This window comes from Mercurialis annua, linkage group LG8, assembly GCF_937616625.2.
Source record: "Mercurialis annua linkage group LG8, ddMerAnnu1.2, whole genome shotgun sequence".
Lineage (NCBI taxonomy): Eukaryota > Viridiplantae > Streptophyta > Magnoliopsida > Malpighiales > Euphorbiaceae > Mercurialis > Mercurialis annua.
Genome location: NC_065577.1, coordinates 4,990,072 through 5,016,856, shown reverse-complemented (window position 1 = coordinate 5,016,856; position 26,785 = coordinate 4,990,072). Strand labels below are relative to the sequence as shown.

At 31.2% G+C, this 26,785-nt stretch overlaps 4 protein-coding genes, 1 long non-coding RNA gene and 1 other non-coding gene across 7 annotated transcripts; 2 read left to right on the top strand and 4 right to left on the bottom strand.

The window, feature by feature from the left end:
- Positions 1-2,090: 2,090 nt before the first annotated feature.
- LOC126660693 (metacaspase-1-like) lies at positions 2,091-5,261 on the bottom strand. Its single transcript, XM_050354308.2, has 5 exons — positions 4,549-5,261; positions 4,141-4,474; positions 3,229-3,337; positions 2,938-3,114; positions 2,091-2,669 (listed from the first exon to the last, which is right to left on the bottom strand). The coding sequence occupies exons 1-5, from the start codon at positions 4,898-4,900 to the stop codon at positions 2,610-2,612; spliced, it is 1,032 nt and encodes a 343-aa protein (XP_050210265.1). The 5' UTR covers positions 4,901-5,261; the 3' UTR covers positions 2,091-2,609.
- A 592-nt stretch (positions 5,262-5,853) lies between these two features.
- Positions 5,854-11,123, bottom strand: LOC126660687 (uncharacterized). 2 transcript variants are annotated; one of them, XM_050354299.2, is made up of 5 exons: positions 10,171-11,123; positions 9,294-9,432; positions 8,066-9,211; positions 7,140-7,531; positions 5,854-6,212 (listed from the first exon to the last, which is right to left on the bottom strand). In XM_050354299.2, the coding sequence occupies exons 1-4, from the start codon at positions 11,043-11,045 to the stop codon at positions 7,151-7,153; spliced, it is 2,541 nt and encodes an 846-aa protein (XP_050210256.1). In that variant the 5' UTR covers positions 11,046-11,123; the 3' UTR covers positions 5,854-6,212; positions 7,140-7,150. The 2 variants fall into 2 exon arrangements, with proteins under 2 accessions (XP_050210256.1, XP_050210255.1); XM_050354298.2 differs by having other exon boundaries at positions 5,854-6,209; positions 10,171-11,122.
- A 755-nt stretch (positions 11,124-11,878) lies between these two features.
- On the bottom strand, positions 11,879-11,963 carry TRNAM-CAU (transfer RNA methionine (anticodon CAU)). The gene is given in 2 exon segments: positions 11,879-11,914; positions 11,926-11,963. It is a non-coding gene; the product is annotated as a tRNA-Met (tRNA).
- A 3,809-nt stretch (positions 11,964-15,772) lies between these two features.
- Positions 15,773-16,866, top strand: LOC126660695 (uncharacterized). The gene is made up of 2 exons (XR_007635426.2): positions 15,773-16,529; positions 16,652-16,866. It is a non-coding gene; the product is annotated as an uncharacterized LOC126660695 (long non-coding RNA).
- A 1,313-nt stretch (positions 16,867-18,179) lies between these two features.
- On the top strand, positions 18,180-20,331 carry LOC126660689 (7-deoxyloganetin glucosyltransferase-like). The gene is made up of 2 exons (XM_050354302.2): positions 18,180-18,725; positions 19,197-20,331. Exons 1-2 carry the CDS (start codon positions 18,215-18,217, stop codon positions 20,135-20,137), a joined length of 1,452 nt encoding a protein of 483 aa, XP_050210259.1. The 5' UTR covers positions 18,180-18,214; the 3' UTR covers positions 20,138-20,331.
- Positions 20,332-23,812: 3,481 nt separating this feature from the next.
- On the bottom strand, positions 23,813-26,385 carry LOC126660688 (7-deoxyloganetin glucosyltransferase-like). The gene is made up of 2 exons (XM_050354301.2): positions 25,804-26,385; positions 23,813-24,888 (listed from the first exon to the last, which is right to left on the bottom strand). Exons 1-2 carry the CDS (start codon positions 26,312-26,314, stop codon positions 23,948-23,950), a joined length of 1,452 nt encoding a protein of 483 aa, XP_050210258.1. The 5' UTR covers positions 26,315-26,385; the 3' UTR covers positions 23,813-23,947.
- Between the last annotated feature and the right edge of the window lie 400 nt (positions 26,386-26,785).

The window sequence follows — 26,785 nt, the reverse complement described above, 5'->3', positions numbered from 1 at the left end:
TAGCAAAACAAAATTGAATTTTGCTTTCCAATTGAGTTTGTTCAGTGGGTATTAAATGTTCAAAGTATCGGAACAGACAAAAGGGATCGAATTTTTCTTTATTCATTCGTATATTTAAACGTTTTAAATTTATCTATCTAAATATGCTGCTAATCAAATCAATTTATTATCTAATTTTAGCTGAAGAATACCCACTTCATCGTTTTAAAGACACTTTAGAACTCTTCATATCTGTGCATAAATCTCTCTAATATAAAATTTATCTAAATTATTGCAAAAATCCATACCGAATATTGCTTTTATAGGGAAGTTCTTACCTAGACCCGGTCTATGAAAAATTCATGGACCCATCCAATAAGGTGTTAGAGAAATGAGAAGAAAGAGAAAATAATAAGAAAAGAGAGAAAACTGTATTTGATATTCTAACACCTCATTGGATAGGTGCATGGAAAATTTATGGACCGGGTTTAGGTAAGAATTTCCCGCTTTTATAAGCATATTTGCTAATAGATCATCACACTTTATAAATGAAAATTAAATAATTTTCAATCAAAAAAAAATCTTTAATAAAAAAGAAAATTACACCAATGTCTGGGCTTTTTTAAATCTTTTATCTTGATATTTGAACTTTAATTTTTTCTATGTTAATATTTAAATTTTATAAATGTGTCAAGTGACTGTTTTTAGTCATTTTTCAATTGCAAGGCAACTATTAAAACTAAAAAATATTTTAAATTTACAGATATGGTTTGTCAATTTAACTTCACATATACAAATATATTATTACACACAACCATCGTTTTTATTACTAATATGACAAAACGTTCAAATAGAAAAAAAAAAGTGGTGCTACTAAACCCAAGACTTTTGTCCCTTTTTATTGTATCACCTAACGTGAAAATAAAAGAGTAGAGCAATTTAAAGAGGAAAATTGAAGATAGGTAGTGAGCAAATTAAAATTTGCCACGTAAGGAGGAATATTAAAATTGGTATAAAATGGTGGGTTAAATAACATTTTCCTAAAAAAATAACTTATTTTTATCTTTTAGGACATTGACGATAAAAAAACGATAAAAACACTCATGTGATACGATCTTAATAATTAAAAATCACTAATATAAGTATATAAGAAATACAAGTTCAAACACCGAAATAAAAAAATAAAAGAAGTTCAAACACCACCACTAATAATTTTTACATAATGAAATATTTATCAGCATCAATATGTTTCATTCCGTTATGTTTTTATTATCACAAAATAAATTCATCTTTGCCGAAGGTGTACCCAAGTTCAATCATCAATCTTTTAAACCGTATCTCATAAAATTATTTGGTTATTTCTATAAACTCTACCTTTGCAGTCGGCAAAACAAGGCTTAATCATCCAAAAATATCTCACATAAACAGTAAAAAAAAAATTCAAAAATGATCGAGCAATAAAACAACAATACTTACTTTTTACTTCTCTAAATAACCAGATTTTTCTCTCCATATTCCCTCTCTTAGAAGACACTTTCGAATATTGAAGTATTCAAAGAACTAAAACTATATGATGTTTCGGCGCATTGTGACTCGACACTAACTGCATACGCAATATTCGAAAACGCGTATGTAACAAATAATAGAACTTCCCAACTAACTTATGATATCTCCCCTCGCTAGTCGACCCTTGATCTATTTCTACTCTAAAATTAAGATTATGGATTAGGGGAGTATCAATCGGTTTACAATCAGCCATCCCAGCTTCCTAATCAGTGTATTTAGAATTTGTATTTGAACTTGATCGGAAAAATAGCATGATGACTCATTGTTAAAGTACACGTATCATATTTCCAATCATACTGCTTATTTAAATTAGCTAATAAATCCGAAAGTATATGTTTCATGTAGCTAAATATCACAGATTTTGCTCATTTACAGAACTTATGTAGTGAGTATTGTAAACTTCATCGGAAACAAAATCGTTTACAACGTCGATTCTTTGCTAAAATACAAGCATCACATTTCCAATCATAGTCCTTATTCAGATCAGCAAATAAATCGGTAAGTATGTGTTCCTGGATTTATGCCATAACAAGAGTTTTTGCACATTTGCAAAACTTATGCCAGTCTTTATCTGAAACATAATCATCTACATAGTATATAATACTACAATGTAATTTCAAGCATGTAATTTCAGCTACTAGACAAGTAGTTGAATTTCTAACCTCTAGTTAAAGCAGCAAATGGTTCAGTTATTTCAAGCTTGGATCATTTCATATTTAAATCATTTTGTTTTATACTTTTTAAGGTCATTTTAGATAGGGAAAAGGGTCATTTATGCCCTTAAGGTTTGACTTTAGAATCAAGTAAGCCCTCAACGTCCGAAAAGGTTCAAATATATCCCCAACGTTTTAAAAAGTGAACCACCATGCCTTTGATTTTGACAACGAAGCCCCCAACGTCTCATTTATGTGTCCAAATTGGGGGCGTGGTTGTTCACTTTTAAAGACATTAAGGGTATACTTGAACCTTTTCGGACGTTGAGGGTGGTCCTCGAGACAAATCTTAAGGACATGAATGACTCTTTTGGCTTTTAGATAACTTGATTTTCCTTCTGATGGATCAGACTACAACTTGAATCTTATTTGTTGAATGTCAAACTTGTGCGAAGATGATAGTTGGACCTCCTGCATACCCATTGGTAAAAACATTCATCAACATCAAGATATCCAACTCCGGGGCTTACAATAATAATCGAGATTTGACTAATTTATTTATACAGCTTTTCATAATTTAATAAATACTTACAATAATACCTCTAATTTTAAACTAAAATTTAATATACATATTTTTAATATTAAGCGAGTCAAGCCAAGTTGATAACATAACTTAATCTATGAAAGGAACAGAAATATTTGGGCATGAAAGAAACCAATTTTGTGAAAAAGTTTATACCTGTGAAAAAGCAGACCTGAAAAATGTCCTCATAAACCAAGTTTTGATGCCTCGTGCTTCAATAGCGTCGTGAATCTTGTTTTGAACAGAGGTTACTAGCTCACCATATGTCAATTCAGGGTTTCTGTTAATCTCATGGATGAAATTATATGTTAAAGTTGTCTTTCCACATAAAGTCTGCACTTTTCATTTATCCGTAAGAAAATGTTAGTTAGTCCTCTAATACATAGTTCCAAGTTGAATGAAAATACTGCTCAACTCAAAATGATCAGAAGGATTTGAAGTACTCACCGAAGAATCAACAACTAGTTGATCATCTCTGCAAGCACTAATACAAATGGCAAGCCCACCACTTGTGCCCTTATAGATCCCTGATGGAGGATTATTATCTGCCCACTTCCTCCAATTAAAATTAAATTAACCAAAGAGACATGTTATTTAGATAATATACTTTAACAGGCTATTTAAGTGCATTCTAAATTCATTTTCAGGAAAATGAAGTCTGTCCATTGTACAAGTTAGGATTTTAAAAAAGGATTGTACAAGTTAGGTTAAATGTATTAATTGATTCACAGTTCAACCCATTCAACCAATTAAATATAGGGTTAATTACTATTACCCCATGAATTTAGATCCGAACTACCGTTTTCCCCTCAATTTTAAAAAATCACTATTTCCCATTTCACTTTTATGTTTTATATAACTGAAACCTCCTTATAAAAGGGGGTGTCACTTAAAGAAAATCAAAAAAAGAGAGGGAGATAGTAATATTTTTAAACCCATGTGAAAAACAGTAATTCAGACAAACTCATGCGGGTAATACTAATTAACCCTTAAATATATATGTAAAATATATTTTTCTAGAAGTCTGCATGTTTACAGTTTAAACATATACAAAACTTCTAACTAGCAAATGGTTTTCCGGTTCTAGTAAATAAAGAAACGGACAGTTTAACCGGTTCATACGGTTTTTTTTAGTTCAAAGAGATTGAACCGTATTTCAGATTTTTTAGGAAGAATCAAACTGGACTGACCAGTTGAACCGGTCGGTTCGGTTTGATTCTTAAATCCATGTTTAATACACACCTTATCTACCCGAACAATTCTAAAATATTTGTTAAGTTACTGTTATCATAGTGAATGATTAGCTATGGATAATTAGATAAAGAAATTCTGAGTCTCAATCATGCAGCAAAAGCTTACTCGTTTGCACTGAAGATATGTGGCAAATCGAGCATTGTTGCACTGTGGCAAGTATCCATGATGGCATGAAGAGTGACTCCATCAATAAGTGGTCTAACAATTACGGAGTTGATGTAGTCATCAACGATCATTCCATTAACTTTAAAATCAAGAGGACAAATTATTTCATCATGTCCATCAATTTCATCCTCGTCAATGTCAGTCTGCTGTGAGCCATGTCCAGCAAAGTAAAAAACCAATGAGTCTCCTGGACAACAATCCTCTACAAGCCATTGCAGGGCCATCTCAATATTCTTCCTAGTGGGAATTAGTTTAGGGTCTTGATATTCCTCATCTGAAAAAACATGTTTTCGACAAAAAGCATATCATTGGCAATTCGGAGAAGCTGTAAGAAAGATACATACATACCTGTAAGTAGCCGGATGCAATCTTTCGGAAACTTGAAGTTGTTGATCAGAAAATCTCTCATATGCTTAACATCACTTATGGTACCCTTTAACTTGTGCTTTGTGCTGTCATAAGTAACTCCGCAAAGAACTGCACGCTTTCTCTTGAATTTTAGTGGTACTTCAGGAATTCCTCGACTGTGCTTGGAACTATTGCAGTCTCTATCTCTAACCTGGAAAGTTCGACTAGATTCTTCGCTGCCTGCAACTGAATTAATATGTTTGCAAGCTACACAGCGACTTGTTTCCGAGCCTGTTCGTACCCATAAATGATGCTGACAGGATTGGCATTTGATTATTCTAGTCTCTACCATAAGTGCTAATATTTTTTCAGCCTGTCAGGTTGAATCATATAGATTGATGGAAATGGCAACTTGATAGGGAGAAGATTTGGAACATGATAAAGTTCAACCAGATTGCTAACGAAACGAAGATTCCAAGGAAACTTGGCATATGATCGATGTTAGTACAGATCAGAATTTCATTGTCCTAGTACAGATCAGAATTTCATTGTCCCCAAATGCTCAAGGAATATTGAATTTCTTTATTTTAGAGTTTACCCTTTATCTGGTTCAGTTCTATTCTAGAGTTTATTTTATTTGTAAATGAATTCAATTTAGTAGCTTAACATAAACATAACAAATTCTACAAATTTACAAAATAGAGTTGCTAATTAAATTTCTAGATAAATCAAACACAAGTATATTCATTTACAAATGTATTCTATAAAATTTGTAGAGATTATCTGAACTAGATGCACAATTAGAGTGGATAAAATATTAGCAGATTCGGGTGGAAATGATTTCTTTGAATTTATCTGCTTTTGTACTTTCAGATGTGTTCTTCCCTTTATTCCACCCCCTAATGCAAATAGAATCAAATCCTTTTTATCTTTAAGTTTTAGTGGAACAGATATCAACTTAATAGATTCCCAAATGACAATGGGGCCAGTCAGTTTAATACCCCCTTCATCTTGGGGATGAAATTTGAACTCCAAGTTCAAAAAGTTCCAGCAAAACTTATTTTCTAGACTACTTTTCCTTATGAGTACTCTAATAAACTTAAACTGTTCATCAGCAGGTTGCAGGCAACTTAAAAATCTACCAAGATTAATTCTGTTCAAACTTAATAATTAGAGTACCCTACAAACCCCAATCTTTTAAGAGATGTTGATATGATCCATTATGCATAATATTACCCGCTTCAGATAACAGAAGTTGCACAAGAAGATACATGCTTTTTTCATATTTTTATCCAAAGAAACCCATTTATGTATAAAATATACTGAATCAATGGAGGGTATAAGGGATTTTAATGTAAGAGCTACATATGATGATTCCTCAAATACAATCCCTATTTCAGAAGTAAGCCAACAAGGGCCAAAGACTACTCCGTATCTACTTCATCTCATTTGCAGACAACATATTATGATACATCATTGCACACATCCCGATGGTCTTCATAATCGGTATTTAAGGAGACAAAAATGGGCAGATACCAGATACAAATATCTACTTCAGTACATATATATACAGATAACTTAAGATACACTGACCAACTTCTTGCTGCAAATTTTCAGTCCCCCAACTTAGCTGACACATACACATACCTCGTCCCCAATATCTGCTAGCAGAAAAGGAAAAAAAGCATCAACGGCCAAGTCAACAACATGTCGAAAAGCAAAAAAAAGGCAAACATATGATCAATAACTGCTACAAACAGACTATCTAGGAAATTCCTTTGTGATGGAAGGGCCACGGTTAGGTTAGTCTAGACTTCAGAAATGAAGTATTAGTTTGCAACTATAAAATAGTAAAGTTTTTCAAAGCTTCATTTCATGATTTGTTTGCAATATCTTAATGGTCAAAGTCACTTTGAACACCAAACATATATGAGGAACTAAATTTAGACTGAAATTTCATAGGATTATTTACAGGCAAATGATGATAATGGATCCAGTAATCCAATAAAAGTTGTAATCCATGTGTTAAAGAGAGAAAATGTCTAAGATAATGCGACTGATAGCTATGTCATTTCCATATTGTATATCTCCTGCAACCTGCCCTGTGCTCAGGATAAAAACTGCCTGCTAATATTTAGATGTTCTAGCAACAGAATAACTTATTAAAAAAAATTCGACACCATTTCTAGGGACTTGTATTTACAAAAATGAAGCATTGCCCAAACTATTTATATCCTTTAGTTTAAGATATCAAAAACAACCAGGCACATGAAACCAAAAACAAAGCAAATAACATATCTTATTCTATGGTAAGGACTACATAGCAATACAAGTAAATTCAAAACAAGATACATAGATCTCGATAAGGAACATATAGCAAAAGATGAATGCAACGTTTTATGATAATCTAATCATATATCACATCTTTATATAAATAAGGCACAATAATATCCTAGCAGCAGTAAAACAATTATCTATTCCTTGTTTATGTTAAAATGTACACATACCAAGGAGAATATACATATCACAAAAAGATGGAAAATACAGTTATTTAGCAAATACTGATCCAAAGAAATTGACCGATTCCTCACCTAAAAAGGCTTCATGAGCAATTACCACCAAATGCGTTTAGTTGCCCAGAAATTCTTGCCTTGCAGGTTGAACACATATAACCAACTGAATTTGACTGTATTTCAGTATCAACAGCCTCGTGGATGAACTCTACTCCGCACCATACACAGACAGTAAGCTGCTGTCCATCAGCTGTATCTCCAATAACCTCCGATTCAAACTGAACCAGGGCACCATATGCCTCGGCCATTTCTGTATTGTTTTCCAAATTTAATGGCACCTCTGCCTCAGAGTTAGGTTCTTGCCCAGTCCCAAAACTAAATTTTAGTTGTTCAATGTCCTCCAACCTCAACTCCTCAAATCCTGATATTCTATCATGCCTCTGGTCCGTTGTACTAAAATCATTTTCTACCTGTTCAAAAGAAAAGAACTACCCACTCAATCTCCACATGCAATCAGCTATCATGGAAAAATGTGAGTTTATATTGAACTCATTAAAAGCTTGATTGCATAAGCTAAATTATAGAAACAATCAAAGCAACCCTATCAAATTTGACACGTAAATCGGCACTCAATGTAGTTTCAATAAGATATGCAAAGTTAAATATAAGAATGTGCAAGGAGCATGAGATCTTGTTACTTCTTTCTTTGACATCTAACCCAGACTTCTTTCAGATGCAAGTTTCATCTTTATTCACCATCATTGAAAATGATTCTCCAATGTCTAATATCCAGAATAAAGATATTTTATTTGCTGGGTACCATCATAGCACTTTGAGTATATCAAAAATCATAACACTTTTAGTAATACCTTTCCCGTACTAGCTGGTACAATCAATATTTACTATCACCTAACCTAAGACAAAATAATTCACTTGACTGAGATAAAATTGAGGGGCTAAAAATTGCTTCCAGCTAGAAATTATCCAAAAGTAGGTGAACTCACATTGCGTGCTGAAAGACCATGAGATATTTGCAATAGAGATGCAGGTGATTCTGTAATGTCATGCTGAAGTTCATCTCCGTTCATAGACTGATGGTCAGTGTTTTGCACAATGACGATATCTTGTATGTCGTCGTTGCTTCCAAAACCGAATTCTATCTCAATACTCCTTGTTTTACCAACTTCATCAGTCTTGCACTTGTCTTGATAATCTTCGTCTTCGCCAATCAAAAGCATGTTACTACCTGTGGTACAAACTTTTGGATAGCTCAATGGATCAAACCCGTGGAATGCAAAACCTGTTTCCTGCTCAATGACAGACTGGCCGATGTCATCTGTGCAAACTAATGGACAATCTGTTCCACCAAAAGCGTCCGATGGAGCACCGAGTTTCTTTTTAGCAGATGAATCAACCATAATATTCATAATATTTCCAGCATCATTGAGCTTCTCTGTCTTTTCATCACTAACAATATCATCTGGTTTTTGCTGAAATAGCTCCAATTCCTGAGTTTCATCAATCATTGCATATTCTATGCCTGGTTCGCTGAGAGTAGAATCAGATTTCAGCTCATGATCAGAAACTGAAGCCAGAGGTTCTTGATCAGGATCCACAGTCTGCTTATCATAAGTAAATACACTACTGGGTTCACCATTAGGATCAGAAGATGTTTCTCGAATCGAATTTTGAGCTATTTCAATCAAGGCATCCATTTTAGAAATTCTAGTAGGCAATTCATCTTCAGTTGGAGATTCACTGTTCTTCTGCAAAGCCATCCTGCTACTTGGTGATTCTTCAATTCCCCTTACATAATTCCTCACATGTATCCCTACATGACCATTATATCGACGTCTTTCATGAAATACCTTATGGCAAAACTGGCATTCATATTTTCCATCTTTAACTATTACACCGTCACCAACAGAAGAACCCAGTCTAAATCTCCTAGTAGTCCTCTGGTGAAATGACAAAAGGTGCTGCAAATATGTGTCCTTTTCATCAAACGTCATGTTGCATTTGTGGCATTCGAAAAGATCTTGTATTTGAACCTCTGCCAACTCCAAATTCTCAACTCCAAGCAGGGCAACTGCCTTCTCATTCTCACCAGAATGCCTCTGATCTTCCTCTTTCCCGTAATATCCCGCTTGCTGTTACATTTATCATAACTCTTCCTTAAGAATGTTAACTTTCAGCATTTTCCAAAGTTACTAAAAGCAAGTATTAACTTACATTCTCAGAAGCTACTCTATGTACTTGTGGAATATTGTCACTTGCGCGACCCGTCACCTGTTGTGCATTGAAAGGTGTAAAGAATGACTGCAGGTATGCAGAAACTTCCTTACAGGACAAAAATTGCTCCCCGCTAGGGCTGTATAACATAAAATAAGAAGAAATTTAAGCAATTAAGCCACAGTGAGAGACAGAGAAAAGCCTACAAAAACACTAAAAAGAAAACACAATATCTGATATAAGTAATTAGTATGATGAGGAAGATAGTTCTCGAGGTGGATAGTAAGGCTGCTGTGGACAAAGTTCTTAGTCAAAATGATGCGGCTCATTTGTCAAACATTGTTACTGCCATTCGGAACTTGATTACAAGGAATTGGATTGTTAAGGTGCATCATATCTATAGGGAAGCTAATTTTGCAGCGGATCATCTAGCGACGATTAGCAACGATTATGTTATTGGGTGTACGTACCATGACAGCCCTCCTCCGAGCCTTAAACCTTGGATTATTCATGATCTCCATGGTACCTCTTATAATAGGAATGTTAGTTTCTAATTTTTTCTAGGCTTTGCCTCTTTCCCTTGTACCAAAAAAAAAAATTCTACTTTATCACGAATAAAAGATCATCACTCTCATAGTTTAATAAGGTTTCATTAACTACAAACATGGATGGAATTTCCCAGACACTTAAAAGTTGCAACTAACACTACAAGAATAACTGAAATAACTAATTAGTTTGACTGGCTATCATCTACATTCTACCACCATCTGAAAGGACAAAATCTTTTACGAACTACCGATACACATAACACCCAACTACCAATCATACAAAACAAAACTAAAGTCACAAAATTAAACAAGAAAACTAAAAGAATCACCTTAAATATCTGCGGCAATAAGCCCAAGTTTTCCCTTCTTTTCTCTTAAGTCCAAACAATAACTTCCAACCAACTGGCAAAAAATCACCAAAATCATTAGCATCAACAATTCTCCTCTTCCTTCTCCTACTACACCATTGCCCATTTAAATTCCGAAAAAACTCTAACAATTCCTCTTCACTACCCATCCCTTCAGTCCTCCTCTTCAACTCCTCTTTATAAGGATCCTCCGCGAAACCCGCTAATTTAACCAAATCAATAACAACCCCATTTTTGTTCACAATCTCCCTCTCCTGCTCCTCAATACTTATCACTTTAATCTTCGGTTTTCTCCCTCTTTTCCGCGTCCTAATTTCCGAATTAAAATTAGAATTAATATTAGAATTAACATTTGTACTGTCATTAGGGTTACGGTTGAAATTAATGGCGTCGTTTAAATGAGTAAAGCTATCGAAGTCAACCAAATCTAATTGACTAAATTCAGAGTGTGTGGAGAGTAACTGTTTGAGGAATTTGATAATGGCGTGATTTTCAACGCGGTCGGTGTCGTTTGAAGTAGGGTTTTCGGTTGGGTTAGGGTTTGGGGTTTTGGGGAGAAGGCCAGCGAGGCGATGGCGGTGGTGTTGATGGGAGGATGGGCGGGAGTAGGTTTGGCGGCGGGAACCGGCGCTTTCGTTGAAGCTTGTACGGTCGACGGTGATTGGGGGGTTAGTAACAGTTTGATTAGGGTTTAAGGAGGAAGAAGAGGAAATGAGGGAGAGAGAGTGGAGTTCTGATTGGGTTAGAGTTGTCATATCTATGAATGGAATGGAGTTGAGTGGTAGGTACGATGGTTGTGGCGGTTGTGGCGGTGGTTCGGTGGTGGGAGTGGCCATTTTTGGTGGTGTTGGTGGTGGTTGTTTATGAGGGTAAGTGGGGAAATGTTATGAGCTTGAACTGAAGCTCACTAGAAGTAGAAATTTTACTGTTTTTTTATAATAGTAACGGTTTATTAAGCTTTAAAAAACACTATTTTATTTTGAGAAAAAATAATATATGGACCAATAATTTCTTCTATATAGGTTTAAATGAGAATTGTTCCCATTATAAATATTTATGAGAGTTGAACTTTCTAAAAATTATCTTTATAAAATTAATTTTAAAACTATTGTATTTTAAATAAATTAACATATATAATAAGAAATTTCTATAAAATAGAAAAATTAAAATTTGCTACTTCTTCACCCTAATAAACTAGATTACGTTTTTGCGAACTATCTCGTAATTAAATATAGAATATTTTATCGATTGATTAAAACTACATAATTTTAAATAAAAGTAATTCTATGAGTTTAATAATTTTAATGTTCAAAAATACAAACCAAACATAAATGCTTTCTTCAAAATTCGAACAAATATGAAACAGAAATGAACACCTCGTTTATATAACAGATCAAATATAAACACTTCAAAACTAACCTTGGTTTATTTACAGCATCAGTCGTGTTCGTCCGCATCTTAACTAGAAAGTTCGTAACTATGTTTAACTTAGAGTTACTTGTTCAGTATATATAATTTTATGAGTTATTGTGTTTATATAATCTTTGTAAGACTTTTATTATCAATACAAAAATGTTTGGGGAAAAAAGAATTACCTACAAGACTTGTTTGAAAATAAAGGAGGGTTTGTGCCACTAATGGAGCGATTATGAGCAAAACAAAAAGAGATTGGGGTGAGAGAGGCTCGAACTCTCGACCTCAGGATAACTCAGAAGCTATGAGACCTACGCGCTAGCCAACTGCGCCACCACCCCTTTGAGTTTTATCAGACAATTAATAACATTTTATTCCTTAGATACTAATTCAAGATCATAAAATATTTTAAGACAAAGTGTTTACGTTAATACTATAGTGAGACTGTCCCATCCATCAACCTAAATTCACATATAGAAACACTTCCGGAAGAAGTTAAAATGCTTACTGTTTAGGATGTAAAAGTGGACTGGCGGGTACTGTTCGTTCGTGTCATTTGATTCATCCTATTAACATGAATACACACCATTAGGGTCGATATAAACATAATCCTTTCAATTAATAATGTTGAAATTTCCATATCTAATACGACACAATTTATAACGGATTAACACGTTAAAAGAAAGGCTTAATCACCAAAAAAATGTCAAACCTATACGTTTTGTGTCAATTATAGTCAAACCTTTAAAAATCACCAGATTTAGCCAAATCTTATATGCTCTGTTTCTTTTTTAGCTATTTTTGAATCGAACCGGTTTTTTTGACACCGTGTCGTCCACGTCACCGCCAACTAAGCAATTGGCTGACATGTTTAATACGACTCATATAACCACTAAAAATATTTAAAACATATAAAATTTTAACCAAAAATATTTCAATCCATGCTCATATTACAAAAATTTAATATACTTATTTCATTTACATATTAATATAATTAAATTAAATGTCCACAAAAATTGTCATTCTATATTTTAATGTTTACATTTGAATTTGAATTTGAATTTTTAGATAATAATGTTATATGTTAATTCCAAAAAGATCATCTGACCCGAACAAGATTAAATATGGGTAATTTACACAAATCCCCTAAAACATGTGCTATCTATTATTTTTACCTCAGGAATTTAGTTTTGGCAGTAATCACTCAAAATATCACAAAAGTTTTTATAAATCTCTCATACCCCAAAATAAATTGATTCTGACATAAAATAGGACATTTATGCCCTCTTCTCCTCCATTGAAACAGAGAAGAAAAAATTAATGACAATTCCAATTTTGTTATCATGATCGGACTGCGGTGGTCGGACCGGCAGCGCAGTGGTCACAGCCGAAGAGATGAAGAGATCCTCCAAGCTTGCAAGGTACAACAAGAAGGCCACAAGTACTTCTAGGAAGATCCAGACTACTGCTAGATTTATTATTCTCAGTGAATTGGCTAAAGATGAGGTTTCTGAGGGCACCAAGGAAGTCGTCACTATGTTTACCAGCTCTTGGATCAATGGTGGACATTTTAGGTATCTGATGGTTTCAAATTAGGGTTACATTAATTTGTTGGGTAATAGAGTTGTTTATTGGTTCAATAGCCCGATGGTTTGATGTTATGATGATATTTCTAGTAAAATACTAATCAATAATCATAGATGTAAGAATGTAGTGGATCAAATTAAATGGCAATGCTCCTCTATTTGCAAATTGTTCTTCTTTCTTGAAGTTTTGGTGGTTTAGTTTGTTATTCTAATTTTTTAATTTATTGGTTCAGTGTTCTGATTGCTAGATCTTGTTTTTTTTTATTTGATAGATGGTTCTCATTAGTTAATCAATTGTGTATCATGCATCAATTTTCTCAGTAGTAAATATATATCAACTTTATGGTAAATAGTTTTTGTTCTACATCAAAGCAATGATGAATTTTTTAAGCTGACTTCAATTTGATATGAAGCTTGTTTTCATCTTTCCTATTAGTTATGCAAATGCACTACCATTATGTATGCATCTGATAATGGTATGTTTGTTGATGTTGTATTGTAAATTGATTTGGATTTGTTAGCTGGGTTTGTTAATGGTGATTGGCTAGAAAGATGCTTGATTTTATTTAAGGATGTCTAAAGACATTGAGTTTACATTAAATTTATACTAAACACAGCGGAAAATCTTATAAAATTTATTTTCAGTTTACTATTAGATTATTTCTCACTTTATATGTTTAATTTGAATAGAGTAAGTTAATTTTAAATTTATAATCATTTTACTAAAACTTTATTTTGAATAGTTTATATTGAGTTAATATTAAATTTACATTAGGTTCATATTAAGTTGATATTAAGTTCACATTAGGTTCACATTTAGTTTATTAAGTTTCATTAAGTTTACACCAACTATCGCGGAAAATTTATATAATTTACTTTCAATTTATTATTAGTTTATTTGTCACTTTAGAAATTTATTTTTGAATTATTAATAAATTAATTTGATTAGAGTAAGTTAATGTTAGATGTATGATCACTCTACTAAGAATTATTTTTAATTAGTTTATATTGAATTGACTTTAAGTTTATATTAAATTGATATTAAGTTCACATTGAGTTTATATTAGGTTCATATTGAGTTGATATTAAGTTTATATTAAGTTGATATTAAGTTCATATGAGTTTATATTAGGTTCATATTGAATTTATATTAAATTTACATTGAGTTGATATATGGTTTACATTGAGTTGATATTTGGTTTACATTGAGTCGTTATTGAGTTGACATTGAGTCAATGTTGAGTTGATACTAATTTTGATTTTTTATTAATATTGCACATGTTTCATAAAGGCTTAATTGCTTCAAAAACCACCAACTTTTGCGTGTTTTTGGTATTTGACACGAACTTTTAATTTTAGCATATAAATACACGAACTATCAATTTTTTTGCATATATAATACGAACACCGTTTTTGACATAAAATGACATCATTTTTAACCTAAAACGGCAATATTTAATACCTAAAATGGCAATATTTAATATCTAAAACGGCACCGGTTTTCACCTAAAACGGAAACTTGATCATATATACAAAAAATTGATAGTACGTGTACTTATATGCCAAAATTAAAAATTCGTGTCAAATACCAAAAACACGCGAAAGTTTGTGATTTTTGTGCATTTAAGCCTTTAATCAATTAATTTGATTATAATATGTTAATTTTAAATTTATTATCAATTAACTAAGAATTTATTGTATATTAATTTATATTGAGTTGATATTAAATTTGCATTTAGTTGATATTAAGTTCATATTGAGTTGATATTAAATTTATATTGAGTTTACATTAGGTTCATATTGACTTTATATTAAATTAACACCGACCACTGTGGACAGTTTTTTAAAAAATACTTTAAATTAACTATCAATTTATTTGTCACTTTATTAATAATTAATAAATTAATTGAATTATAGAAAGTTAATTTTAAAACTATAATTAGTTTATTAATGATCATTTTTATATTATTAATTTTAAATTTATTATCTGTTTACTAAAAATTTATTTTTGATTAATTTATATTGAGTTGATATTGAATTTATAATAAGTTTACATATACCACTGCCAAAAATTTCAAAAACTAAAATACCACTTAAAGTGTAAGCACCTCATCACAAACTAAGCATTCCATTAAATTGCAATTTTGTAAAATCATATCATATACATCAATACTACTGTTTCTATAGCTGGAAAAATTGAACTTGAACATACAACAATTGATTAAACAAAAACCCAATTTAATTTAAAGTCTTTTCTTTTTTACTTTCCAAACACTAAACACAAAATAATTTTCAATTCAAATAAACTATGAAAATTCATGTGTACAACACTCTGCAATTACCCAATTTCATCTAAACAATGAAAATTCATATATGAACATCTTAGTTAACTGCTTCCAATGAATGAAATTCCATCTAAAATCCCATTTCTTATACAAAAGTGAAACAAAAAAATCTAGATGTTCAACGATTAGTGAAATCCACAATCCAAACTGTGTAACTATATGTCCAAAACACACATATTACCCAAAGAATCTCTAGAATCTATTTCTGAACACACTACAACAAAAACAACTTCTTGTGACATACTTATAATAACATTTTTGACATATGTCATCCTAAATAATAAAAAGCTGTTTAAGTGGTATTTTAAGAAATGACACTAAAAATACATTTTTACTTTAATATCTTTTTAGCTGTTGAAGATAAAAATCTTATCACTATTTAATTTAAATTTTAATTTTAACTTTCAGCCTAATTTTTCTCCACGTTCTTCATCAATCATCAATAAAACCAACCACTAACTCTTCAGTTATCTCTTTATTATCGCAAATATTTTTCATTAATAGCATCAAGATACTAAAGGTTAAAAGTGCATCTGAACTCTCAATCCCACTGGGAATCTTTTCGTTGCTCAAGTTTAAACCGATCACACGGCGAAGAGCGCTGTCGCACCTTGCTCCAGCCCAATTGCAACAATCTGCAGTAGAAGTCCAGCGCAATAATCTTGTGGATGTAAATGGATCAAATTTTAAGCTATTGAGGAACTGGAGTACTAACAACAATTGCTCATCGCTCCGGCATAAGCCAGAAACAAGAGAAGTTACATGGAATGGAAGAGCAGTATGGAAGAAAACCATATTAAGAATGGATTTTCCTTCATTTGCAGAAGATTAGGAGACGCTCATGTTACTGAAGTTTGGAAGAGGTGATTGGTCTGATATTTAGGTGGCACTGCAGGTCAAGAACAATTGATGCGGTAGTCGGATCTAAAATTGCAGAATTCCCCTTGTGTCAAATTCAAATGGTTGTCCTTATTAGGTTATTGATTTCTAATCTTATTTTTTTGTTCATATTTTTTTTACAAATTTAATTTTATTGCAATTTAATTATTCAATAATTTTTTTATTTGTTCTCTCTTAAATTTTATTTTTATTTTGTAGGTTAACATCAAAAATAAAAATGGTCCATTTACAGCAAGCACCTATAAATTGGTGGACATCTACAACTGATATTAAATTCGGAGCTCGACGGAATATAGTTTGATAGAGTTCTTTTTTTTTTCATTCCCATTGTAATCTATAATTTTTTAAATAATATTAAAAATATGTGTGTAACTTTTCAGATTATTTTTATCAAATATATGGAGCATATGTTATTGATTGTTGTTCTGTATTTGTTTTTTTTGTTGATATTTATGAATGAGCAGAGTATAAACCACCAACACGTATTAAATTAAATGAAAAACTAGCCATACAAAATTATCATAGTATAATAAATGTTACAGTATCATGATTTTTTTCATAACCTATTTATAATAATAATAATAAGAAGAAGAAGAAGAAGAAGAAGAATATAGCTATTTCATAATAAATTAGCAGTTAATGCAACACTTTATAAATATTGCTCCAATATTTTTATAGTAATATGAAATAAATGTCACAATAAATATTTTTAAATGTTACTCTAAATGGCTACAAACATTTGTATTAAATATCGCTTAAACACATAACGACACCGACAAATGTAACATATTAATGACATTTATAAAAAATGTTGGTATAAATTTTAAACAACGTTTTTTTAATATTAAGTAACATTTGATCAATGTCACAATTGATCATTTTTGTTGTAGTGACACCTAATTAGCCTTCATCTCTCTGACGCATTCAATTAAGAATCCTCTTTATATTCAGTGAGTGCGAGATTTTCTACCAAAAAAGAAAGCAAAATGAAGCACAATAGTAAATCCAATTTCTAAATCTAACAATCCAAAATGAAGCTAATTGAGAAAGGAGAAAAAAATCAAAATATATGACGAAATATAATCTCTTGAAATCCTTGTTGATTATTTTCACGACAGCGGTACGATCAATGGTTGCCAATTTATCAACGTAAAATCTGATGTCTATTTGGAAAATTGAGCAGTAACTAAGATGGTGACTGGAAAAATGATGCGACGATCCCTATAAGCTCAGAGCCGTACCAAGCTACTTTATATTTACAATCATCCACCACCTCTGTTACGCCGTTGATACGACCACCGCCGCCGCCAGTCCAACCACTGGCTGACTTTTTCCGATCTGACCACCAACCAACCACTCCCAAACCCTACTCTTACACTCCAACTCCTAACTGAGGGTTATAAAAGGAACAAAATTAAAATGAGGTAGGCACTGCAAATGGATTTTAAAAATTGAGGGATTTTTGCAAAAATAAAATTCATGAGTCACTAACGTAAACTTTTTAATTTTTGGGTGATTTGGTGTAATTTTCTCATTAAATATCATATCTTGACATAAATGGAATGTGTCACATACGATTGATACAATACACACCCATCTAAATTCAGCCAAGTTTGGACAGCAAGCTAAATTTACTTGGTCAAAATTTGCAACTGGATTGAAAAATTTAAGAATAATTGACTTGGAGAATACTCTTGTAATAACAGTATATAAACACTTGCCTGAATTTCCATACATTATCCAATTCATAATTCACTGAAAATGGCTCCCATATCCAATCATCAACCCCATGCAGTATGCTTTCCATATCCAGCTCAAGGTCACATAAATCCAATGATGAAGCTAGCCAAACTCCTCCATTCGAAAGGCTTTTACATCACATTTATCCACACTGAATATAATCAGAAACGCTTGCTCAAATCTAGCGGTCCGAATTCTCTTGACGGGTTACCTGATTTTCGATTCGAAACCATACCTGACGGTCTTCCTCCGTCTTCTGATCCGGATTCTAATCGCGATATATTAGCTCTGAATCGATCTGTTACTGAGAATTGCTTGGAACCGTTTCGTAAACTTCTTGCGAAACTCGAATGTTCGGATGGTGTTCCGCCGGTTTGTTGTATAGTTGCTGATGGTATTATGACTTTTACGCTTGATGCTGCTCAGGAAATTGGGGTTCCTGATTTTTTGTTTTGGACTTCGAGTGCTTGTGGGTTTTTAGCGTATTCGTATCATAAACATCTCGTTGAAAAAGGGCTTGTGCCACTCAAAGGTATATTTTTCGTGTTCTTGGACTAATTTAATTAAGAATGATTTATTTACTAATGGGTATAGTTCAATTTGTGCTCAGCTCTGTTTTTGAGCTGTTTAATCTCGAGTTTGAGCATCAGTTTGAGCTAAAGTTTCCGAAAAAGAATGAAATAAGGTATATTTGAGTCTCTGCACTATCACATTTTTAACGATCGAGTCCCTAACTAAAACACATTCATATTGAGTCCACACGCTGTCAATTGCAAACTCATAGAGTAGTCGTTCCATCCATTTCCGTTAGAGATAAATTCAATGAGTTTATATAGACGGAAGAACTTAATTTGGATGAAATTGATAATGTAGGGATTCAAATGAATGTTCTTTTTAGTACAAGGATTCAATCGTTAAAAATGTAACAGTGCAGACCAGATATGCGCTAAGCTAAAAGAAATGATTTAACTCAAACCCATTTTGTGTTTTTGATTATGTGCAGATGCGAGCTATTTATCAAATGGTTATCTAGACACAACTATTGATTGGATTCCAGGCATGGAAGGGATTCGTCTGAAGGACTTACCGACTCTGATTCGAACAACAGATCGAAATGATTTCTTTTTAAACTTTGCAATTCAAGAAACAGATAGAAGTGCAAAAGCATCAGGAATTATTCTGAATACTTATGATGAGTTAGAAACTGAAGTTTTGGTTGCTCTCTCATCTATGTTCCCTCCAATCTACACCATTGGTCCTCTTCACTTACTGTCCGATAAAATACCTCAGAGAGATGGAATGATATCGAATTTCGGTTCCAGTTTATGGATTGATAATGTCGAATGCTTCAAATGGCTTGATTCGAAAGAACCTAATTCAGTTCTTTACGTGAACTTCGGTAGCATGACGATTATGACACCCCAACAAATCGTGGAACTTGCATTCGGACTTGCTAATAGCAAGCAAAGTTTCCTTTGGATTATACGGCCTGATATGGTCGAGGGCGAGTCTGCAATTCTGCCAGAAGAATTTGTGGTCGAGACTAAAGAAAGAGGCCTAATGACAAGCTGGTGTCGTCAGGAAAAGATCCTGAACCACCCGTCAATCGGGGGGTTCTTAAGCCATATGGGATGGAATTCGACAATTGAAAGCTTGAGCAGTGGTGTGCCTATGATTTGTTGTCCGAATAACGGCGAGCAAACGACTAATTGTTGGTTTGCTTGCAAGAAATGGGGTGTTGGTTTGGAGATAGATGGTGATGTTAAAAGAGATGAGGTGGAGAAGGTTGTAAGAGAACTAATGGAGGGAGATAAAGGTCAAGAAATGAGAAAAAAGGCTTTAGAATGGAAGAACAAGGCAGAACAAAGTGCAGATTTAAATGGCAAATCATTTATGAACTTGGACAGATTGTTTAGTGAGGTTTTGCTATCACAAAATAAATGATAATAATTTAGTTATGACTTTGTTATTGCAATTTTGGCATTTCAAGGTTTGTTTTTCGAATTATTTGTTTGATTACATAAGTTTTGAGTTGTGTATTATGCTCTGATTTGGTACCTAGTGATTGAGTTGGTGGTAACTTTGTTGTAAAATTGGAAGAATCTCTAAAAATGAAATCTATAAATGGAGTTTATGAAGGGGCCGAATTGGAGTTTTTATATGACTAGTATCGCTTCACGTGTTTCACACGTAACTCGTAGTGTGACTCGTCAAATTATCAAATAAAATTTAAAATAATGGTTGATTTGGAATAGTTTATCTTATTATATACTTTAAATGACGGTTTTAATTATTTAAAAAAATTAAATTGGTATTCAAATTTTATAATTATAGATAATTTTAATAGAAGATATAAAGTAAAAATTAAAATAGCAGTTCATGAAATAGTTTAACTTATTTATAATTTTATATAATAAAAAATAATTAAAATAGTAATCATTAAATAGTTAAAGTAGTCTATTTTAATTAGTACTCTATACAATTATCTCAATATAGTAGTTTATTTTGGTTAGTACTCTAACTTATCTTAACATAGTAGTTTAATTTAATTAGTACTCTAATTTTAATGATTATCTCAATAGTTTTTAATTAATAATTAAATTTTATAAGTGAAAAAGACATTAACATAAATTTGCATGTCCCCCCCCCCCCCCCGTGTTTTTATATGTAATATAGAAAAAGAAGAGATAAGGTAAGCGTTATTTTGTTATTGTTCGTTGCGATATCATTGAATCTGTACGATCATCCGTTGCGATGCTAAATTTAAATGCTAATGATATAATTTAGCATTTACTTTTAAAATCTAATTCCGACATAATAATTAATACTAAATTTAGCATATGCAATATCTCAGGTTAAATTTGACACCAACTAATTAATTATAATTTAATGACAATTAACTTATCTGCTTTTATTTTTCTAATTTTATTTTCTCTTTTTATTTTTATGATCTCGGTCAATTATTTTTTTAATAGTACAATATATATATATATATATATATATAAAGAACTAAAGAATCATGGTCATCTCCATCAAAGAGATCATAGTTCTTCTATAATGTTAAAAACAAATTGTTAGTGTGCTAATAATTATATCAACAAGAAAAAAAGTATAATTGAAAAAATGTCAAATAATAAAATTAATAAAAAAATTAATTAATCATTTATAGTACCTTCTTCAGCATTTTATAAAAATAAAATTAAAATTTTATGCTAAATATAGCATTTTCTTACTTTTTAATATTAAATTTTAATGTAAAAGATAATATGGTATTGAGAATGCTTTAATATACCAAAATAAAAAAAATTATAACAGCCATGCAGATTTAGAATAGTGAAAAAATATTATGTTTTTGATTTGATATTTCACTTTTAATTCGATTTGATACTAAATTTAACAAAAGTTTGTAATAGTTTGTGCAGTTAAAATTAAGGTTTCAAATCGCTTGTTTTTCAAATAAAAAATATTAAATTGTGAATTATAAAATATGTGGAGTGTCTGAAAGTAATTTACTCTTTAATCAATTTTTTTCTTTAAATATTCATCAAAAAAAATTCCTTTAAATTAAATAGCAATTTGCCCCCTCAACTTATAAATAATGGGCGCGCAATTGCATATAAATTAAATTTGCGGGAAATCAGTAGTTAAGAGACAAATTGCCAATTGAGGGGACAATTAACTTATAAATTGAGGAAGCAAATTGTCAAAATGCTGCTGATTGGCCATAATTATCAAATTTGTAAGTGTTAATTGTCCATTATTCATAAGTTAAGGGGACATATTACTACTTAACCAAAAAAAAAGGGAATTTTGTTGGTGGGTCTGATCTTCAAAACTCCACGGAAAACTACAAAAAGCATTGTAATCGATGACAGTGAGTGTGAACTGTTTCTATGGGAGCATATCATAAAATAACCCATGCTTGGCAATTGGCATTATGCTTGATATGTAGACAAAGATTACTTAATTAATGATCCAAATGGCCGACAATTTGTGAAGACATATTGATTAGTGAGGTGTTACTTTCACAATAAAAATGATTGTACATTATGTATAATTATGTAATTAGAAGCGTAATTAGATAAAAAAAATGATACTAAGTGATCATATATACTAATTTTATTAATAACTGGTTTCACATTACGTGCTATGCACGTGGCTCGTAATGTAACTCCTCAATGACCATCTTAATAAATTTATTATAATTATATTAATTTTTTATTTATAATTAATATTAAATTAGTTAAAAAAATTTGTAAAAGTAAATATAATATATTCGGTTATTAATTTTTTTTTATACTGAATTTATTCTTCTTTTGGTTTTATAATAACCATAATTAAATAATTAACTTAATTTTATTAATAATATCTTTAAAAATAATAAGATAGAAATTTAAATAATAATATATTGACCAAATATAGTATTTTAATTTTGTAGTTCAAACTAAAGATAGGTATTCCTATTAATTTGGAGACAATTTAGTTATTTTTTAATTAAATAATTAACTTAATTTTATTACTAATATCTTTAAAAATAATAAGATAGAAATTTTAATAATAATATATTGATCAAATATAGTATTTTAATTTTGTAGTTCAATCAAACTAAAAGATAGATATTCCTACTAATTTGGAGACAATTTAGTTATTTTTTACATACCAAAAATTAAATTGGAGATAATTTAGCTACATATTCTAATTAGGACTTTAATTACAATAGTGATTAATAAAATAGCTAATTGGTTAATGACTATAAAACGTTTATTTAGTAGTAAACTGAAAATGATAATTCAATAAATTTGCCTATCCCCCTCATCCGTACTTTTATATATAGTATAGATATAGTAACAAATTAAAAATAATTCAAAAATATAAAATATTAACAATTAGTATAACATTTATGAAAATAATTAATCTTATTAACTAGTATTAAATAAGATATTTATAAAAAGTTAAAAATCACTAAAAATCAGTTATTTATTATTTAATTGGAAAAATAATAATTGTTAATTAAAATAATTTTATATAATCAAAACAATTAATTCATTATATTTCAAACTTTTAGAGACTGTAAGATCAAATGTTTTAAATTTTTAATTATAAGGGCTTATGAATTAGTTTGCCATAAATAACATTCAAACCAATTTTTAAATTGATTTAGTGGTTAGATATTTTTATATTTTTTTTATGATTTTAGGAGTTTAAGTGGGACGATAATTTAATTATTTTCTGAGCTCTAATTATAGGGGCTTATCAATCCAATTCAATACCTTTTACCTATAAAAAGTCTTTCAAAACAGTTACATTGATTTAGTATAATGATATAATATTATGTTTACATTTGAAATTTCAGATTTAATATTATATATTATAATTAAAAAAATTTAATGTTTCATAAAATTAAGTAGCACGGAAACAGAAACGGGAAATAAAAGCGACACGAAACGGACATGAGAAAATAATTTTTTTTTAAATAAAGAAAACGGAACACGGACAAAATATGTAAACAATAAAAAAATACAGAGCATATGTCTGTAAAAAGTAAAAATTACAGATTTTAAAATATTAAATTTTATTTACACATTTATAACAATTAATAAAATAAATCAAATATAAATATTCAAATAAATACCCCATTTAATGATTTAAAAATACTCAAATAAAAATAAATTTTTAAAACAATATCCAAATATTTATAAATATGAAAAATGTGTTGTAAAATAACGTGGCTCATGCTTCAAAACTTCAATCCTCCTAACTTTTTAGGCTAATGATGAATTTTACTAATTCATCCAAGTTATAGTGAGAAGATCCACCAATTTCTGTAGCCTCTTCAGCCTTTTTCTTCCATTCCATTGCCTTATTTTTCATTTCTTTACCTTTTTCTCCATCCATCAACTCTTTCACAAGCTTCTCCACTTCATCTCTCTTCACATTATTATCAATCTCCATTCCAACACCCCATTCAACACAAGCAAATCTACAATTAGTTTGTTGCTCGGCGAAAAACGGCCAACAAACCATCGGAACGCCGCCGCAGATAGTGTCTAATGTCGAATTCCACCCCATATGACTTAAAAACCCGCCCACGGCAGAATGTTTTAGGATTTTTTCCTGAGGACACCAGCTTGCTAACATGCCTCTGTCCTTAGTTTCCGAGACGAATTCCACGGGTAACATTGCATTTTCGCCCACCACGAGATCAGGCCTGATGATCCATAAAAAGGGCTTCTTGCTATTTGCTAGTCCCCAAGCGAATTCCATCATTTGGTCCGGAGTTATTACGGTGATGCTTCCGAAATTTACGTATACTACCGAGCCTGGTTCTTTAGTATCGAGCCATTCGATACACTCCAATTCTTCTTTCCAAAGATTCGATCCGATGTCTTCTAACTTTTTCTCGTCTGGAATTTGATCAACGAGCAATTTCAGAGGACCGATAGCGTAAATCGGAGGAAATGAGGTGGAATTAGAAAGAGCATCTATGACTTCTTTCTCCAGGGCATAAAATGTATTGAAAACGACACCGGTGGCTCTTCGTGTACGCGCTATTTCTCTTGTCAGGAAGTTGAGCATGATGTCGTTTTTGTCTGTAGTTCTGATGAAGCTTGGAAAATCTCTTAAACGGATGTTTTTCATTCCTGGAACCCAATCTAACGTTGTTTCCAAGTACCCATTTGTCAGATAGCTTGCATCTGCACAAATTCAAATGTTAGACTTTTTACATTGGGATTTCTCTTACTTTAATTTGGGATAACTATTATTCATAAAAGTTTAGTTAAATATTATTTTCTATGTATTTCCAAAAAAATCAATTACTTTTTTAATTTTAGACTAATCAATTTATTATAAAAATTATTTTTTTCAAAGTTAGAGGTTAGTTTGCAGTTTGCACAATAAAAAGCAATCCTCTCCTATTGCATAAATTAAATGGCTTGATATATTATTTAACCCATAAACTAAACCACTTTATACTATCACACTCTTTAACTTTAAATTTCTTCCATTTATCTTAACTTCTATTGTTATTCAATTATACTCCTAAACCGTTCGCGAATGACATGCGCGTTGACGTAGAAATATATATTAAAATTTGACTCCTAAATTAAATCTCGGACCATGCATGATGAAGTTGGTGTCCGAGTTCTTGACCTGGAATATGAATTTGATCTAATCTCATTAACAATTAAGACTATGCAAACGGTCGACTCAGTTAAAAATTAACCCACTTAACTAATATTGAATCAATTAATTATTTTATCTCTTTAATTGAACTAACTTAGTTATTAATTTAAATCTAAAACAATTATAAAAATTAAAACCGAACCGATTAATTCATTTAAATCAATAATATATATATATATATATATATAAAGTCATAAAAAAATTTAACTTGATTTGGTTTAAAAAAAAAATTAAACTCTTAACTATAACCAAATCAAAAAAAATTCATTGACCAAATAGAATTAATCAAATTTACTCGAACTAGATCGATTAAACAAGTTAATTCGGTTTATCCGACCGAATAATAACTCCAAATAGTAATAGTAACTTTTTTATTTTAATCAAGAAAATATCATAACAAAAATCATCAAGAGTTTCTATAGTACCTTTGAGAGGTGTTAACCCTTTGTCCATGAGAATCTGATACTGTGCATACCCCAAAACCCCACAAGCACTCGGAGTCCAGAACAGTATCTCAGGAATACCAAATTCTTCAGCAGCATCAAGCGTAAAACTCATACAACCATCCGAAATAATACAACTAACCCCCGGCAAATCATCACACGACTTCAGTTTCAAAAGAAGCTCCCGAAACGGAGCCAACGAATACTTCGAAGTGGATTCGCAAAGAGCCGGAATATCCTGAGTAGAATTCGCATCCGAAGGCGGAAGCCCGTCGGAAATAGCCTCGAAGCGGAAGTCCGGTAAGCCCTCGAGGGAATCGGATCCTCTGGAGTTGAGTAATCTTCGGTGATTATACTCTGTGTTGACGAAGGTGATGTGGCAATTGTTGTAGTGGAGAAGCTTGGCTAGCTTCATCATCGGAGTTACATGGCCTTGAGCTGGATATGGAACGCATACAACATGAGGTTTATCGTCTCTAGCAATGGGATCCATTTTTATGTGGAGCAATGTTTTGATGAAGAAGATCTGGTTTCTTCTCTGTAGAATAATGGTAATACTAAACTCTGGTTTTTATACACCAATTTTTCTAGATATTGTATTTTTAAATTTTTATTTATTTGATCGTTTTTTAAAATTTGTTATTTAATAGATTTTTATGTTATTTATTGTTTCAATATATTTTTTGTATGGTTGAATGTTATTGTTTAGTCGCTGTTAAATAATTAACAAATTCACATAAAAAGTACTTTATTATTTTAATTTATTTATTTTGGGTTCCTTTTCAAATTTTTTAATTCAATAGTATGTTTAAATTTTTTATAATTTGATTGTATAGTCTTTTTATCAATATGTTTAGTTAAGTGAATTTTTTAAATTTAGGTTCACTCGCATTTTACGGTGAGCATAACGCATATTTTTTTCCGTCAAAAAAAACTTAACAATTCAAAATAAATCAATTACAAA

Excerpts from the sequence above, each read along its gene's own strand:
- LOC126660689 (XM_050354302.2), top strand. The coding sequence starts at position 18,215 with ATGGCTCCCATATCCAATCATCAACCCCATGCAGTATGCTTTCCATAT. Across the intron at positions 18,726-19,196 it reads AGGGCTTGTGCCACTCAAAG|ATGCGAGCTATTTATCAAAT; the intron begins GTATATTTTTCG and ends GATTATGTGCAG.
- LOC126660693 (XM_050354308.2), bottom strand. The coding sequence starts at position 4,900 with ATGGTAGAGACTAGAATAATCAAATGCCAATCCTGTCAGCATCATTTA. Across the intron at positions 3,115-3,228 it reads AACTAGTTGTTGATTCTTCG|ACTTTATGTGGAAAGACAAC; the intron begins GTGAGTACTTCA and ends TGAAAAGTGCAG. Across the intron at positions 2,670-2,937 it reads TCAGGTCTGCTTTTTCACAG|GAGGTCCAACTATCATCTTC; the intron begins GTATAAACTTTT and ends ATGGGTATGCAG.
- LOC126660688 (XM_050354301.2), bottom strand. The coding sequence starts at position 26,314 with ATGGATCCCATTGCTAGAGACGATAAACCTCATGTTGTATGCGTTCCA. Across the intron at positions 24,889-25,803 it reads AGGGTTAACACCTCTCAAAG|ATGCAAGCTATCTGACAAAT; the intron begins GTACTATAGAAA and ends GAATTTGTGCAG.
- LOC126660687 (XM_050354299.2), bottom strand. The coding sequence starts at position 11,045 with ATGGCCACTCCCACCACCGAACCACCGCCACAACCGCCACAACCATCG. Across the intron at positions 9,212-9,293 it reads ATAGAGTAGCTTCTGAGAAT|CAAGCGGGATATTACGGGAA; the intron begins GTAAGTTAATAC and ends TAAATGTAACAG. Across the intron at positions 7,532-8,065 it reads ATGGTCTTTCAGCACGCAAT|GTAGAAAATGATTTTAGTAC; the intron begins GTGAGTTCACCT and ends TCTTTTGAACAG.